We start from the raw sequence: 11,599 nt of genomic DNA, 5'->3' as shown, positions 1-11,599 counted from the left end.
TGTTGTTTTTTAAGTGGTTAAATCATGTGATATGCTACAGGATAAATATATATATAACTGACCATTATTTCCCCGTCTCATTAAGTCTATCTCGTATATTAAGTGTATCAAACTAAAACTATAGTATAAAGTGTAGATAATTATATACATGTATAAGTGCATTATTTTTCCTTGGTGTACGTGATTGTATTTTCGATTAATTCTTCTATTTTATCCTAGCATTGTCAATTTCAGCAGCATTACATAGAAAGTAGGATAGGAAATTGCTCATGCACAAACTCCGACACGGTGTCATCTAGAGCAATGAATGATTCCTTTTCAATCCGCAGCTGAAAGTTCTCATTCTTCCAGTCATCTAAGCCAGTTAAATCCACAGTCTCGGTACAGCTACTCATCTGGTTGGGAAGAGCTGACAAAGACTGGGACTTGGAAGTGAAGGAACGGCTCGGCCCAGTGCTCATTGGTTCAAAGCTTCTTTCGGCATCACTTGCAGACTTATTTGGCCATTTCCTGTTTCTCTCGTTGTTCCTTCTGGCACGGTTGGACTGATGTCGAACAGCGTCTTCCATCTCCTTTAACGCGTTGTTGAGGACACGAACAAAGACAAAATTCAAATGGTCATTTCTTGGTTCAGATAGCAATTCACACAGCCTTCTCACTGCCGTGACCAAACCACGGGATGGGCTTTGAAGACCTTTCATGAGGTTAAAGTCAAAACTCTGAAACGAATTGCACGGATCTGAGCTTGAAATATGAGAAGTGGGAAGCTGGTGTAGGCCATCGGAACTGTACGACTGGGACAGTTCGACCATTGGATGAGTTGATGGCGTTGACAAGGATGCATCCATTGGCAGTGCTGACCTGACAGCGTCAATTTCGTCAAGGACTTGGAAGACATCATCTAGACTTGGTGCATTATCTGGACTCAGAAGTGACATATCTGAGACAATACTCTCTGGAGACAGTTTCGTTTCAGCTACATCTGGCACACTTTCCAAATGGAAGTCTGAGACGAACGATGGCCAGGATTCGTCAAAAAGCTCGGCTACAGATGCCATTTCGCTGTCCACCATGGAATGCTCATCACATGTTGGCTTTGAGGGAATGCTGCTGTTGCCGTCCTCAAGCTTTCTCTCTATGTGCAACATTTCGTTTCCTTGGAGATTGCCATCAGGAAAATTAAAGATGGCGTCTGAAGTCGATTCTATTTCGGTATAAGCTTGAATACCACAAGAAGATTCATTCTGTGTGGAACTATTCCAAGAAGTGTTGGAATTCTGCATCAGTTTGTTCAGGTATTGACTGAGTTGCGGTTCTGACTTCATTGAGTTTCTTCTGGCTAAAGAAGAACGACAATCAATTATTAACTTTTTAAAGTTAATAATCTGGAGATAGTTAAAACTATCTCCACATTTGAATATATTGGCTTTAAAGGAAGTTGGGTCATGGTATGTTCTATAATCTATGTTTGGGCTATGCTAGATTCTGTGTATCTGCTTTAATTTAATTTGTTTACGAGAACTAAAGAGGAATTATTCATTCAGTAAAATATTCTCATTAAATCACCTCCTCATACAAAGCTTATACAGAGTTATTTATGTCATGATCCCGATGCATGGCTTCTGTCCTTTATAATTTTTAATGCATTTTTTATATATGTTCAAATTATTAATTAAAATTTGATTTTACAATCCGGGTCACAATTAGTTAAGGCATTTCTCAAACCGTGAACATTTTTTCTTTAATGTAAGCCTAATTGTTATTTTCCTAGCTTCTAAGTTCCGGACACAAACCCAAATTATTCTGAACGAGTTAGATTCTACATGAAGCCCATAATAGCATTCTGTGGTTTGCCACTTAGCTATGTACATGGGTTTCGTTTGACCTAACACACTGCTAAAAAGGGTGCGGCATTTTTTAGTCAAGTTGTAGGCTCAGAATTTAAACGTGCAACAGTTACTTCAAAGGATTATTCCAGGGGCGTTCTTAAAACCCTAGAGTAGCGCAGTTGATCAAGACTAAATAACGGAGAATGTCACAGCTGTGACTCTATAACTTTGTTTATTTTGACAGGAAGGACAGATTGGTTCGAGGTGAAGTCAGGTCAAGCAAGGATGCAATATGTCTGGGCTTTTGTTTCCCTTGGTGATAGCCTGGATGATGAGGAGAACAGTTGTCCATACAGGGACAGGTATTAGGTGGAAGATGACAACTACACTAGAGGATGTAGACTTCGTAGACGACCTAGGAAGGGGAAGGGAAGGGGCTTGAAAATTAGCACCACGAAAACCAAACTCATTAGGAAAATTGCAAACAACAGCACTGCAGTCGTAGTTGGTGGGCAGCAAGTAGAAGATGTGGACAGCTTTGACTAACTAGGAGCAAAAATAACCAAGCACGGAGGGGCAAGTCCAACGACCAACAAGTCCAACGTCATAGCAATGGGTCTTTACGGGTGTGAAACCTGGAGAATGGCCAAGAGAGAAGAGACCATCTGGACACATTTCTTTACAGGTGTCTACAGAGGACACCTAGAAATTATACTGGCCAATGAGGGTGTCAAATGAAAAGATTAGGAGGCGAAGGTGGCGTTGGGTAGGGTATGTACTGCGCATGGACCACCAAGAGAATCCGCGCATTGCTCTAACCTGGGTACCAGAGGTAAAGAGGAGCAGAGGGAGACCTAAAGACATGGAGGAGAATTGTGGAAGAAAAAAGACAGAAGATGGGTTTTGCCACCTAGACAGAAGCAGTCAAAGTTTCAAGAGACAGAATGGAGGAAACGAATCAATGGCCCTATTCTCCCAGAGGATATTTAGGATATAAGTCTAGTCAAGTATATGTGCAGCTGAGATTTCATCATCACAGAATGCATAAATATTTCATTTTCATTTCAATATTTTTCCGGAGCAAGTAGTTAACACAATTTACGAAAAGAATATCAAAAGAGGAAAAGAGGAAATTCGTTTGTTTAATATTTAACTTTTACAAACAAATAAGAAAAATTCTTACTCCTCCTTCAATTTTATTATTATTATTTGATTTGTTGAGTTGCTGAGAAAAATAACAATTACTTCCTTCCTTCCTTCCTGGATAACTAATTAGTTTGCCAGCACATAAGCCTTTTCAATGTTTAATTAAAATGTCTAACCGCTCAGTTCTTTACAAAACAAGAACATTGAGAAGCTTGAGAAGCTTAAAATCGGGCGCTTTGCCTTGAAAGGCAGGGTTCAGTACAGCAGAAACCACGAAGCAGTTACTTAAGTAGCACTCAGTCCGACTGTGTTTGTGTAAGTCACAGGGCTTGCATGAGCTGTATTAGTGTGCATAATATAATATCTAGAACGTTGTCGAGATTGCATTATTACTTAATGACATGATGGTTTCAATTTATAAATGTATCTCACACAATACAAATAAACGATTAAAGTAGACGACTAGACAATGTAAAGTTTTAAGACTTAGCAAAGTGCAGTGTATTGGTAATACTGTAAGGTGCGGTTTCACCTGAAGGTCGTGTGCTTTTCGGTATTTTCCAGGCATTGCACTTTGATGGGACAGTACTACAACTGTTTACCGGGGAACTACTATTGTCAAGAAAATGATCACAACTTGTTGATGAATGATTGGTCATTTGTTTCATACCATTACTGTAATAGCAATTGATGAAGGCTTTTAGTCCTGAACCAAAGTATAAGGACTGGGAAATACTGAAACCCATTATCAGCCACCTTAAACGGAAATATCTTGTTGGTGTTTCAGGGAATCCAAGGAAACTTCACTCATCCCATGTATCTATGTATTGCGGTATTTTGTAATTTTTTGAGTGATTTTTGGGGATGTTTGGCAGGTGATAGTTTTTTTAAAAGAATTAGTAAAATTTAGACAACTAAGAAATATTGAAAATTTAATGTGAATTTAACATTGGAATTTGAAGTTAGAAATTGGCAGACGGACACCAAACAGTCCCGTGACATCCTGGAGTGTTTTTGCATGGGGGTCAACTGTGTGATGATGTTTCCATTTTTTTCTTCAATCCCCACTGATAAAGAACTGTTGTTGGTGTTATGTTGGTGTTATCACATGTCAAGCCTTTAACAAGGTATGAAAAGAACACAAGGATTTAAATTATTCTGGTGCTCAATTTTTGCGTAACTAAAATTAATGTTACTCAAATTCCTGATGGATTCTGTCTTAAACTGTTACGAGCTTAGTATTTCCAAATTATTGCATGTCAATGTAAGGCAAGACAAGACATGCCTTGGTTCTTATGTAATTCTCTTAAAAACACATAAGATATTGACTATAATTTTGTCTGTGCTATGGCAATTCACAGTGGGGTGGTCTTAATGTGTCTTTAACTTGTAGACTGGACTGGACTAGACTAGTAAAACGCGGACTAGTAAAACGCGGATCGCGCGGACTTGTAAAACGCCTCTAGACACTTCGAATTCCTTGGCCACAATCATCTTACGGCTCTCTTCAATACATAATGTCTCAAAAAAAACAGTAACCTCAGAAAGAAGTCAGAAGCAAATAAGGTCGAAGGTCCGCGTTTTACAAGTCCGCGTTTTACTAGTCCGCGTTTTACTAGTCCAGTCCAGTCCTCGAAATACAGTATGCCAAAACTCCCCGCCCTCTAAAGATAAGTCCTTGACGGTTCTTGTCGTTTTTCGGTGCCTATTCATCTTCGGCATCTTTCTCATCCACCTCTCGTTCTGTCCTGTGTCTGTCATCACACGAAAGAAAAGCTGATTCTCAAAAAATCTGCCACAAAAGGAAATTGACAGAACCAATATAAAAACCATATATCGAAAGTTTCTTATTCTAAAATTTTATCATACGTCTTAATTCAGAGCTACAAAGAACTTCCTCCTTTTGAGTTATTGATACTGTTCAGTACCTCTTTCCACTAGCGAAATTTTACAAAATTCCTTCGCGGCGAAAAGGTAGCGCGAATCCAGAACAGACTCCAATCGAGAGTGGGTTAATTCTAGATTACTATTAATTAACTATTACAACATTCATTTTTAAAATAGTTTCCCAAGCCGACTAAGCTTATTAAACGTCGAGTGTATCTTTCAGTAAACAAAACATGCCGGCCCGTTATGACGCCGGAAATCCAGCTCACGCATACTATACCCCGTGACTCACGCAAACCTCCGACTTACGTGCTACTACAGTCATTCCTTTCTAAACATTTTTTTTTGACCACCACCGTACCTTTCTACCCAAAAAACTCATGAAACCGCCCGGTTTTAACCTGTTTTAACCTTTCAAAAATTAGAGCGTTCGAAACTAAATAAGATCCGTAATCACAAACAACATACAGCCGTTTACCAGCACTCTTTAAAACTCCTGAAACCCTTCAAAATCAGGCAAAATAAATCTTTGAAATAACCTTTATCAATGTTTCTTATTTTTTATTCAGTTCTATAAAATGCCTTTCATACACTACTGTCAAACAAAAATTTCAATTTCCTCAAAGTTTCAAGACAAAAGAATAACAAATATTTCGTGCACGATGTAATTTGATTAAGCCAATATTATCACGTCTAAAAATACTTCAGGCAATTCAGTGAAAACCCGTTTTTTTTTCGTATCAACGAAAACCACTTTCGAATAATCAATACATAAAAATAACAATAAGATCAAAAGGAAGAAAGGAACCTTTCTAATTATTTGAAGACTTTCAAAGCCGTGATATTATACATCCAATCCGCGATAAAATTTAATTACAACAAAATCCAAGTTCTCATTTTGAATTCCATTTTTTTCAGTTGATACCTTTATCCAACTTGTGAAAAATTCCATTCAAGTTCCTATTAATACTGTACATTCCCAATGTTTTGCTCAGGTCTTCAGAAGCGTCTTACTAACCAAATCTAAAATAATTCCAAAACATGCTGTACAAACATTCTACTCTTTGTGACAAACGACTTGACGACCAATTGTTCAGAAATGAAAATCGACACAGTTCTTGCTAAATAAAAAAAAAAGTTTTACGGCGGAGTCAGGCTCAAAAAATATACCGCAAGATCACACCCCCATTCATAGTCAGAAACCAGCAAACCATCTAGTTTGCTAAAAAAAAACACTGCGTGACATCAATGACGTTACCTTTTTCATTTACAAAAATAACTTTAACTTGTCAAAGTAAGTGCAATTTCACAATGGTGAATATCAGTACAGTATGGGGCCCAGTATCTCGGCCGGGTCCAGTTCTCGGCCACTTTGTGTTTAACGCGTTTTTTCACACTCCAGTTGAATCAAAAGAAAAAGGTATTTCCTTCAAACGATAGACTGATTCATGTGCTTTAAGTATCTTGAGTTTGATCGTTCAATTCGATATAGAAAGCTCACACGTCGAGTTTACGCGGAGGTAGGTGAATTTGCATTCCCGAAAAAGTTGTTTGTTTACGGCTCCAAATTCATGGATGTAGTTAAATTCGTATTTTATCCAAAAGCCCCCACCATACGAGCTAATTTTTGGCATGTGAAACGTAGAATAATTCAGCTTTCTGCTTTAGTTAACTTTTCGTTGAACCGTTGTATTTTTTGGTCTTAATTTACTTCGAAATTTTTTCTTGCGACGTTTGCGTATTTGCCAGTTCTCGGCCACCCTGCTCGCTATCACAGCTTAGCGCTTGGTTTTTAATATAATTTCATCTGCTGCTGCCAGAATGAAAGAAATAAATGTTTTAAAAATAAAGTTCAATCTTATCTCTAAGTTTTGAGCTGACTCTTGTCTTGTCTATTATTTCTACAACACCTAAATCTTTCAAGACCTTTTCACTGCAAAATAAACCATCTAAATGCACGGGTCACACAATGCGGTTTTGCCAGAACCTGCACATAGGCAACTAGGCGCGTTAAAATCCTTCTTTTCTAAAGTAAACAAAGCATCATAAAAATAATTTGGGATCGATATAGTATAAATAGGTTTACAGAGTGATTTTATGACTGTGAAAATTAATTGAGCATTTTTTTACAGATAATTACGCACAAGCTTTTTAGTGGCCGAGAACTGGGCCAAGGTGGCCGAGAACTGGGCCCACAAATGGAGCTCTTATTTTTATTATTGCTCGGGCAAATTAATTTTTGACTGGTCGATAGCTTTACACCAAAAAGCTGAATAATGTAGCTAGTTCTGGGAGAAATTTCAAGTTCCTGCGGTTCTTCTGAGGTAAGAAATACAAGTTTACGTCAAAAGTGGCCGAGAACTGGGCCAAGGTGGCCGAGAACTGGGCCCACAAATGGAGCTTTTATTTTTATTATTGCTCGGGAAAATTAATTTTTGTCCGGTCGATAGCTTTACACCAAAAAGCTGAATAATGTAGCTAGCTCTGGGAGAAATTTCAAGTTCCTGCGGTTCTTCTGAGGTAAGAAATACAAGTTTACGTCAAAAGTGGCCGAGAACTGGGCCCCATACTGTACTTTGCACCGTAAGCTTTTTTCTCTGTCCTTCCGCCGAAGCAAAAAAACACAATCTGATTACACATTAACCCAAAAGTCGACCAAGTGTGCCTGCAACGATTTCCTGTCAAAACTAAAATGAAAACCATTGCGGTATGCGTCACCCGTAGCGGTTTTGTAGCAACCCCGAGCTATCCCCGTCTTTTTGGCCGCGCCAGGAGACTACGCTCTAGGACGACCAAAGGGTAAACCTTAAATCGGCCACGCCCGATTAATGAGGTTTTGTTTACGGAAATAACTATTCGTGTTTTAGAAGGGCCTAAAGGCTATTAAATCGAAAAATGATGATGGCTTAAGCTTCTAATGTCTATCAATAATGAAAAACTCAAGATGATCATGCATGTACAATGTTTGTATATCGTTTTGTGTAAGAAATGTTTTCACTTGAAGTCAACAACTAATTCGTCAATTGCAAGTCAATGCGTGACTCGGTTCAACTGAAAGCGGCTTACATAAAACCAGAGAGACTGATGCGAAAAGCCAAAATGCTTACATGTTGTTCGGTTTTCGTCCTTAGTTGCTCCCGATCGCTTCTGCCCTAGAGTCAACAAATTTTTATTGCTGTCATTATTAAAGATTTGCTTTATTCGAATATCCACTGCACTATGTAAGCCTGTGACACATGCCGTCGAGCATCGTGGTGGTTGAGGTGGATTGAAGTGGTCGGGAGGTGTTTAGAGCAACTAGTCAAATACAAAGGAATAAGCCTAGAAAATGGCTGCGTCTGTGACATAGTAAATAAAGCATCAAACAAGTCGAAATAGTGGAATTGCGATGCTTTTGAATTTGTTTTGTTTTAATATTTTATAGCTTTCTTCAGATCAACTCATGATCGAGAACATTTCGTCTGTTTTGTGAAGTATGTTTTCCTAAATGTTATTCTTCAGACTTCCTGCTCTTTGCTGATATTAAGCTCGCTATATACACCAAAAGTATCCTTGCCGGTTTACCAATAGATTTCCGATTACTGAAGGCTCTATAACAGCTAGCTTTTTATTTACTTTGTATACTGCCTGAAACTTATAATAAAAGTTCCTGTTCATAGTTTTCCAACAAAGAGGATCGTTCCATTTACTAGTTTCTCTTTCAGCTAGAGGGTCGATTTAAGCAGTGACTGTCATTTCGAAATGTTTTAAAAATCTGCAGTTGGTATGTTTCTCGGCCTACAATTATACAATGCGGCAAATAAAGGCTTTTAATTCTTTCGACGTTTGTTATCAAATCAGTTTTGTTTTATGACCTAGTTTGTACACCTTTTGGTACTACTAATGGTTGCTCGAAAATTAGTTTGCTCATGCAAACAGTGCAACAGAATGAAACCTGAAGTAAAGCACAGCTCAAATGGCTTCCTCTTGTAAATAATCACTAATTGTGCAACAAGGGGAAAGTTCAGTTCAATGCATCGTAGTGGAGAGACGTTTAGAGGGGTGGATAATTTCATACGTGAGTGTGTGATCATGAATGGTCAGTACTTGATTGTTAAAGTTACAATGAGTCAGGGATATAGCTTCTTTTAGTACGATTTTCCAGAGGTCTAAATTTTCCGTACAGGCCAGCTTTTAACTTGTAATAGGCTAGGCGAAATGTTGTGTCTCGGTATAAACATTCGCACGGGGTACATACATCAGTTACTATGCACGTTTTGCTATCAGTATTAGGCTGTTTGTTTGCTAAGGAATATTGTTGGGTCTGATAAACATTCTCTCTCAGAGCAAATCATTTAGATGTAAGCTTTACTCTCGGAAACCTGTCTATAAAAATCAAACCCGAAACAAAGCCCTTGACTATATGTATATACATCTTTCTAGCAAACAAATTTCGCTTATCTTGATTTCAAGCCAGAGTAATTGTATCCTATTTCATACTCCGTGGAGATTGTAGAAGGCTCAATTTAGAAATGCGCAGTACTAAGGCTTGCTATTATTTAGACTTTAAACTAGACATGCTGATATTATGGAGTTAAATTATATCGTGAGATATATTTCTCATATATACCTCTATCTTGACACAAACAACTCTTGATCATTCAATCTTCCATAGAATAAGAAAAATAGTTTCGAGACTGTTAAGGGTTACATTGTAAGTAAGCCAGAAATAAGGATTTATACCGATAAATTGTCGCTCTAATAATTACATTAGCTGACTAAAAAGAGGCTCTCTAGAAGCTTCTAGTCTTAAATCACAAAGCTAGTAATGTATTATCATTTCGTTCTGCAAGTGATGTAGTGAATTTCACGACTTATTAAGTAGATATACTACCTAAAGGAAAACTTTAACGTACCACTCAAACTAAAATAAAGAATTTTGGCATAACCCGCGTATAGCTGTTATATTTATGGTTTTAATTTTAAACCCCTGATATGAAAGCTTCCCATATATTTGCAAAAAGACAGAATAAATACTTTGGGGGGAACAAATGCGTTTATGCCATGCATGTACGTAAGCAATCTTACAACAACGAAAAACTGAGTTTGATACAATTTATATAGAATAGTGACAATTTCTGACTAACCTGTAGTCACGTGATAAAGATTAGGTCCAAAATGATACAGGGGAGAGGTAAACTGTGTGGTAGAGCTCTTGGGTTGGACTTTAAACACCTTTCTACGAGGTAATAATCTTTATATGCAACAAAGGTTATTCAATATCAGTAGTGAGGCATCGGGACACTGTTAAGCACTTGAGAGTGTCATGTTTAATATGGTTCATATAATTTTAAAACATCTTATTGCATATTTGTAGTATGTTGTAATTTCCGAGTTTTCCGTTTACCACTTCCGGTCTGAAACATTGGCTGTGACTTAAAGAAAGACCCGGAACATTAAAATGACGCACTTCCTTTAGTTAACTGTTCTCCATGTAAACCACAAATATCTTTGTTGCATTGACAACCTGGCGAGTTAGCTTTTATGTGACAAATAAAAGTTGTCAAATACGAATAAAATGTGGCAAATATTGCGTCAGCATATGTGGTCCCCAATCTCCCAAACTCCTGCTTAGCACTGTCCGTGCGTATCACTGTGCCTATCTCTGCTGTCCAAGATCATTACTGGTGAACTAAACTTTGGACTGCTGACAAATAATTGTTGTGTCATCTACACGATCAAATGTATATATGTAAACAAAAACATTGCTCGTGTAAACCCGGCTTAAAGCTTCTGTACGTGATCAAGGGATGTACGTAGTAGCGAGGTGTCTGTTGGGCGAGGGAATAAGCCGGGTAAAGTCAGTCAAAGAGGTGACAGGTGGAAACAGGGAAAGTAAGAATTCTACGAAGCTTTTATTTTTCTTTGAACAAGTGCAGTTTGTACAAAGCGCGAGTGTCGTGCTGTATGAATATACCTACGGAGTTAGGTCTTGTCAATGCAGATCAAGCATTGACACAGAGATTTTACTGACCCGGTCCAATATTAAGAACAGTTAAAACAGTCCAATATTAAGAACAACAATAAAACAGTTATTAATAAATCATTTTTAACCTTAGTTAGTAATATTTTGACTGACTGACTACGTGGCTCGCTGGCTGGCTGGCTTGCTGGGCGGCTGGCTGGCTGGCTGGCTGGCTGGCTGGCTGGGTGGCTGGCTGACTGACTGACTGACTGACTGACTGACTGACTGACTGACTGACTGACTGACTGACTGACTGACTGACTGACTGACTAACTGACTGACTGACTGACTGCCTGACTGACTGACTGACTGACTGACTTACTGAATGACTGACTGACTGACTGGCTGGCTGACCGGCTGGCCGGCTGGCTGACTAGTTGGCTGAATGTTTGGCTACCTGGCCGGCTTGCTTGTCTACTTCTTTTGCTGCGAGAATAAAGTGTCAGCGCCCAGAAATAAAAGAGACCTCGAAGAAGAGCAAACACTCATGCTACTGTGTCAGTTTATTCTCGTTTATTAAAACATCAGCAGCAGCTTACAGATTTTTCATTTGAATTAAAACTAAAATTGGTCATTAAGTAAGTATATTTACAGGAATAGCATCAGCACTAGTGGTTTCTCTGTGCTTCTTCTGTGAGCATTCCATTTCAAGATACCCACATTTCCCAGCTGGCAAGGTGACTAACCCCCAAAAGTGTATATTTAAAGATATTCTAACCTCCTAAAATCTATT

At 38.4% G+C, this 11,599-nt stretch overlaps 1 protein-coding gene across 1 annotated transcript; it reads right to left on the bottom strand.

The window, feature by feature from the left end:
• Nucleotides 1-239: 239 nt before the first annotated feature.
• Nucleotides 240-1,325, bottom strand: LOC144653981 (uncharacterized). The gene has a single exon (XM_078514114.1). It carries the CDS (start codon nucleotides 1,323-1,325, stop codon nucleotides 240-242), a length of 1,086 nt encoding a protein of 361 aa, XP_078370240.1.
• Nucleotides 1,326-11,599: the final 10,274 nt, after the last annotated feature.

This window comes from Oculina patagonica, chromosome 5 (genome assembly GCF_052425735.1).
Source record: "Oculina patagonica isolate OP01 chromosome 5, crgOcupat, whole genome shotgun sequence".
Taxonomy (NCBI): Eukaryota; Metazoa; Cnidaria; class Anthozoa; order Scleractinia; family Oculinidae; genus Oculina; species Oculina patagonica.
This window is presented reverse-complemented; position numbering and strand designations above follow the sequence as displayed.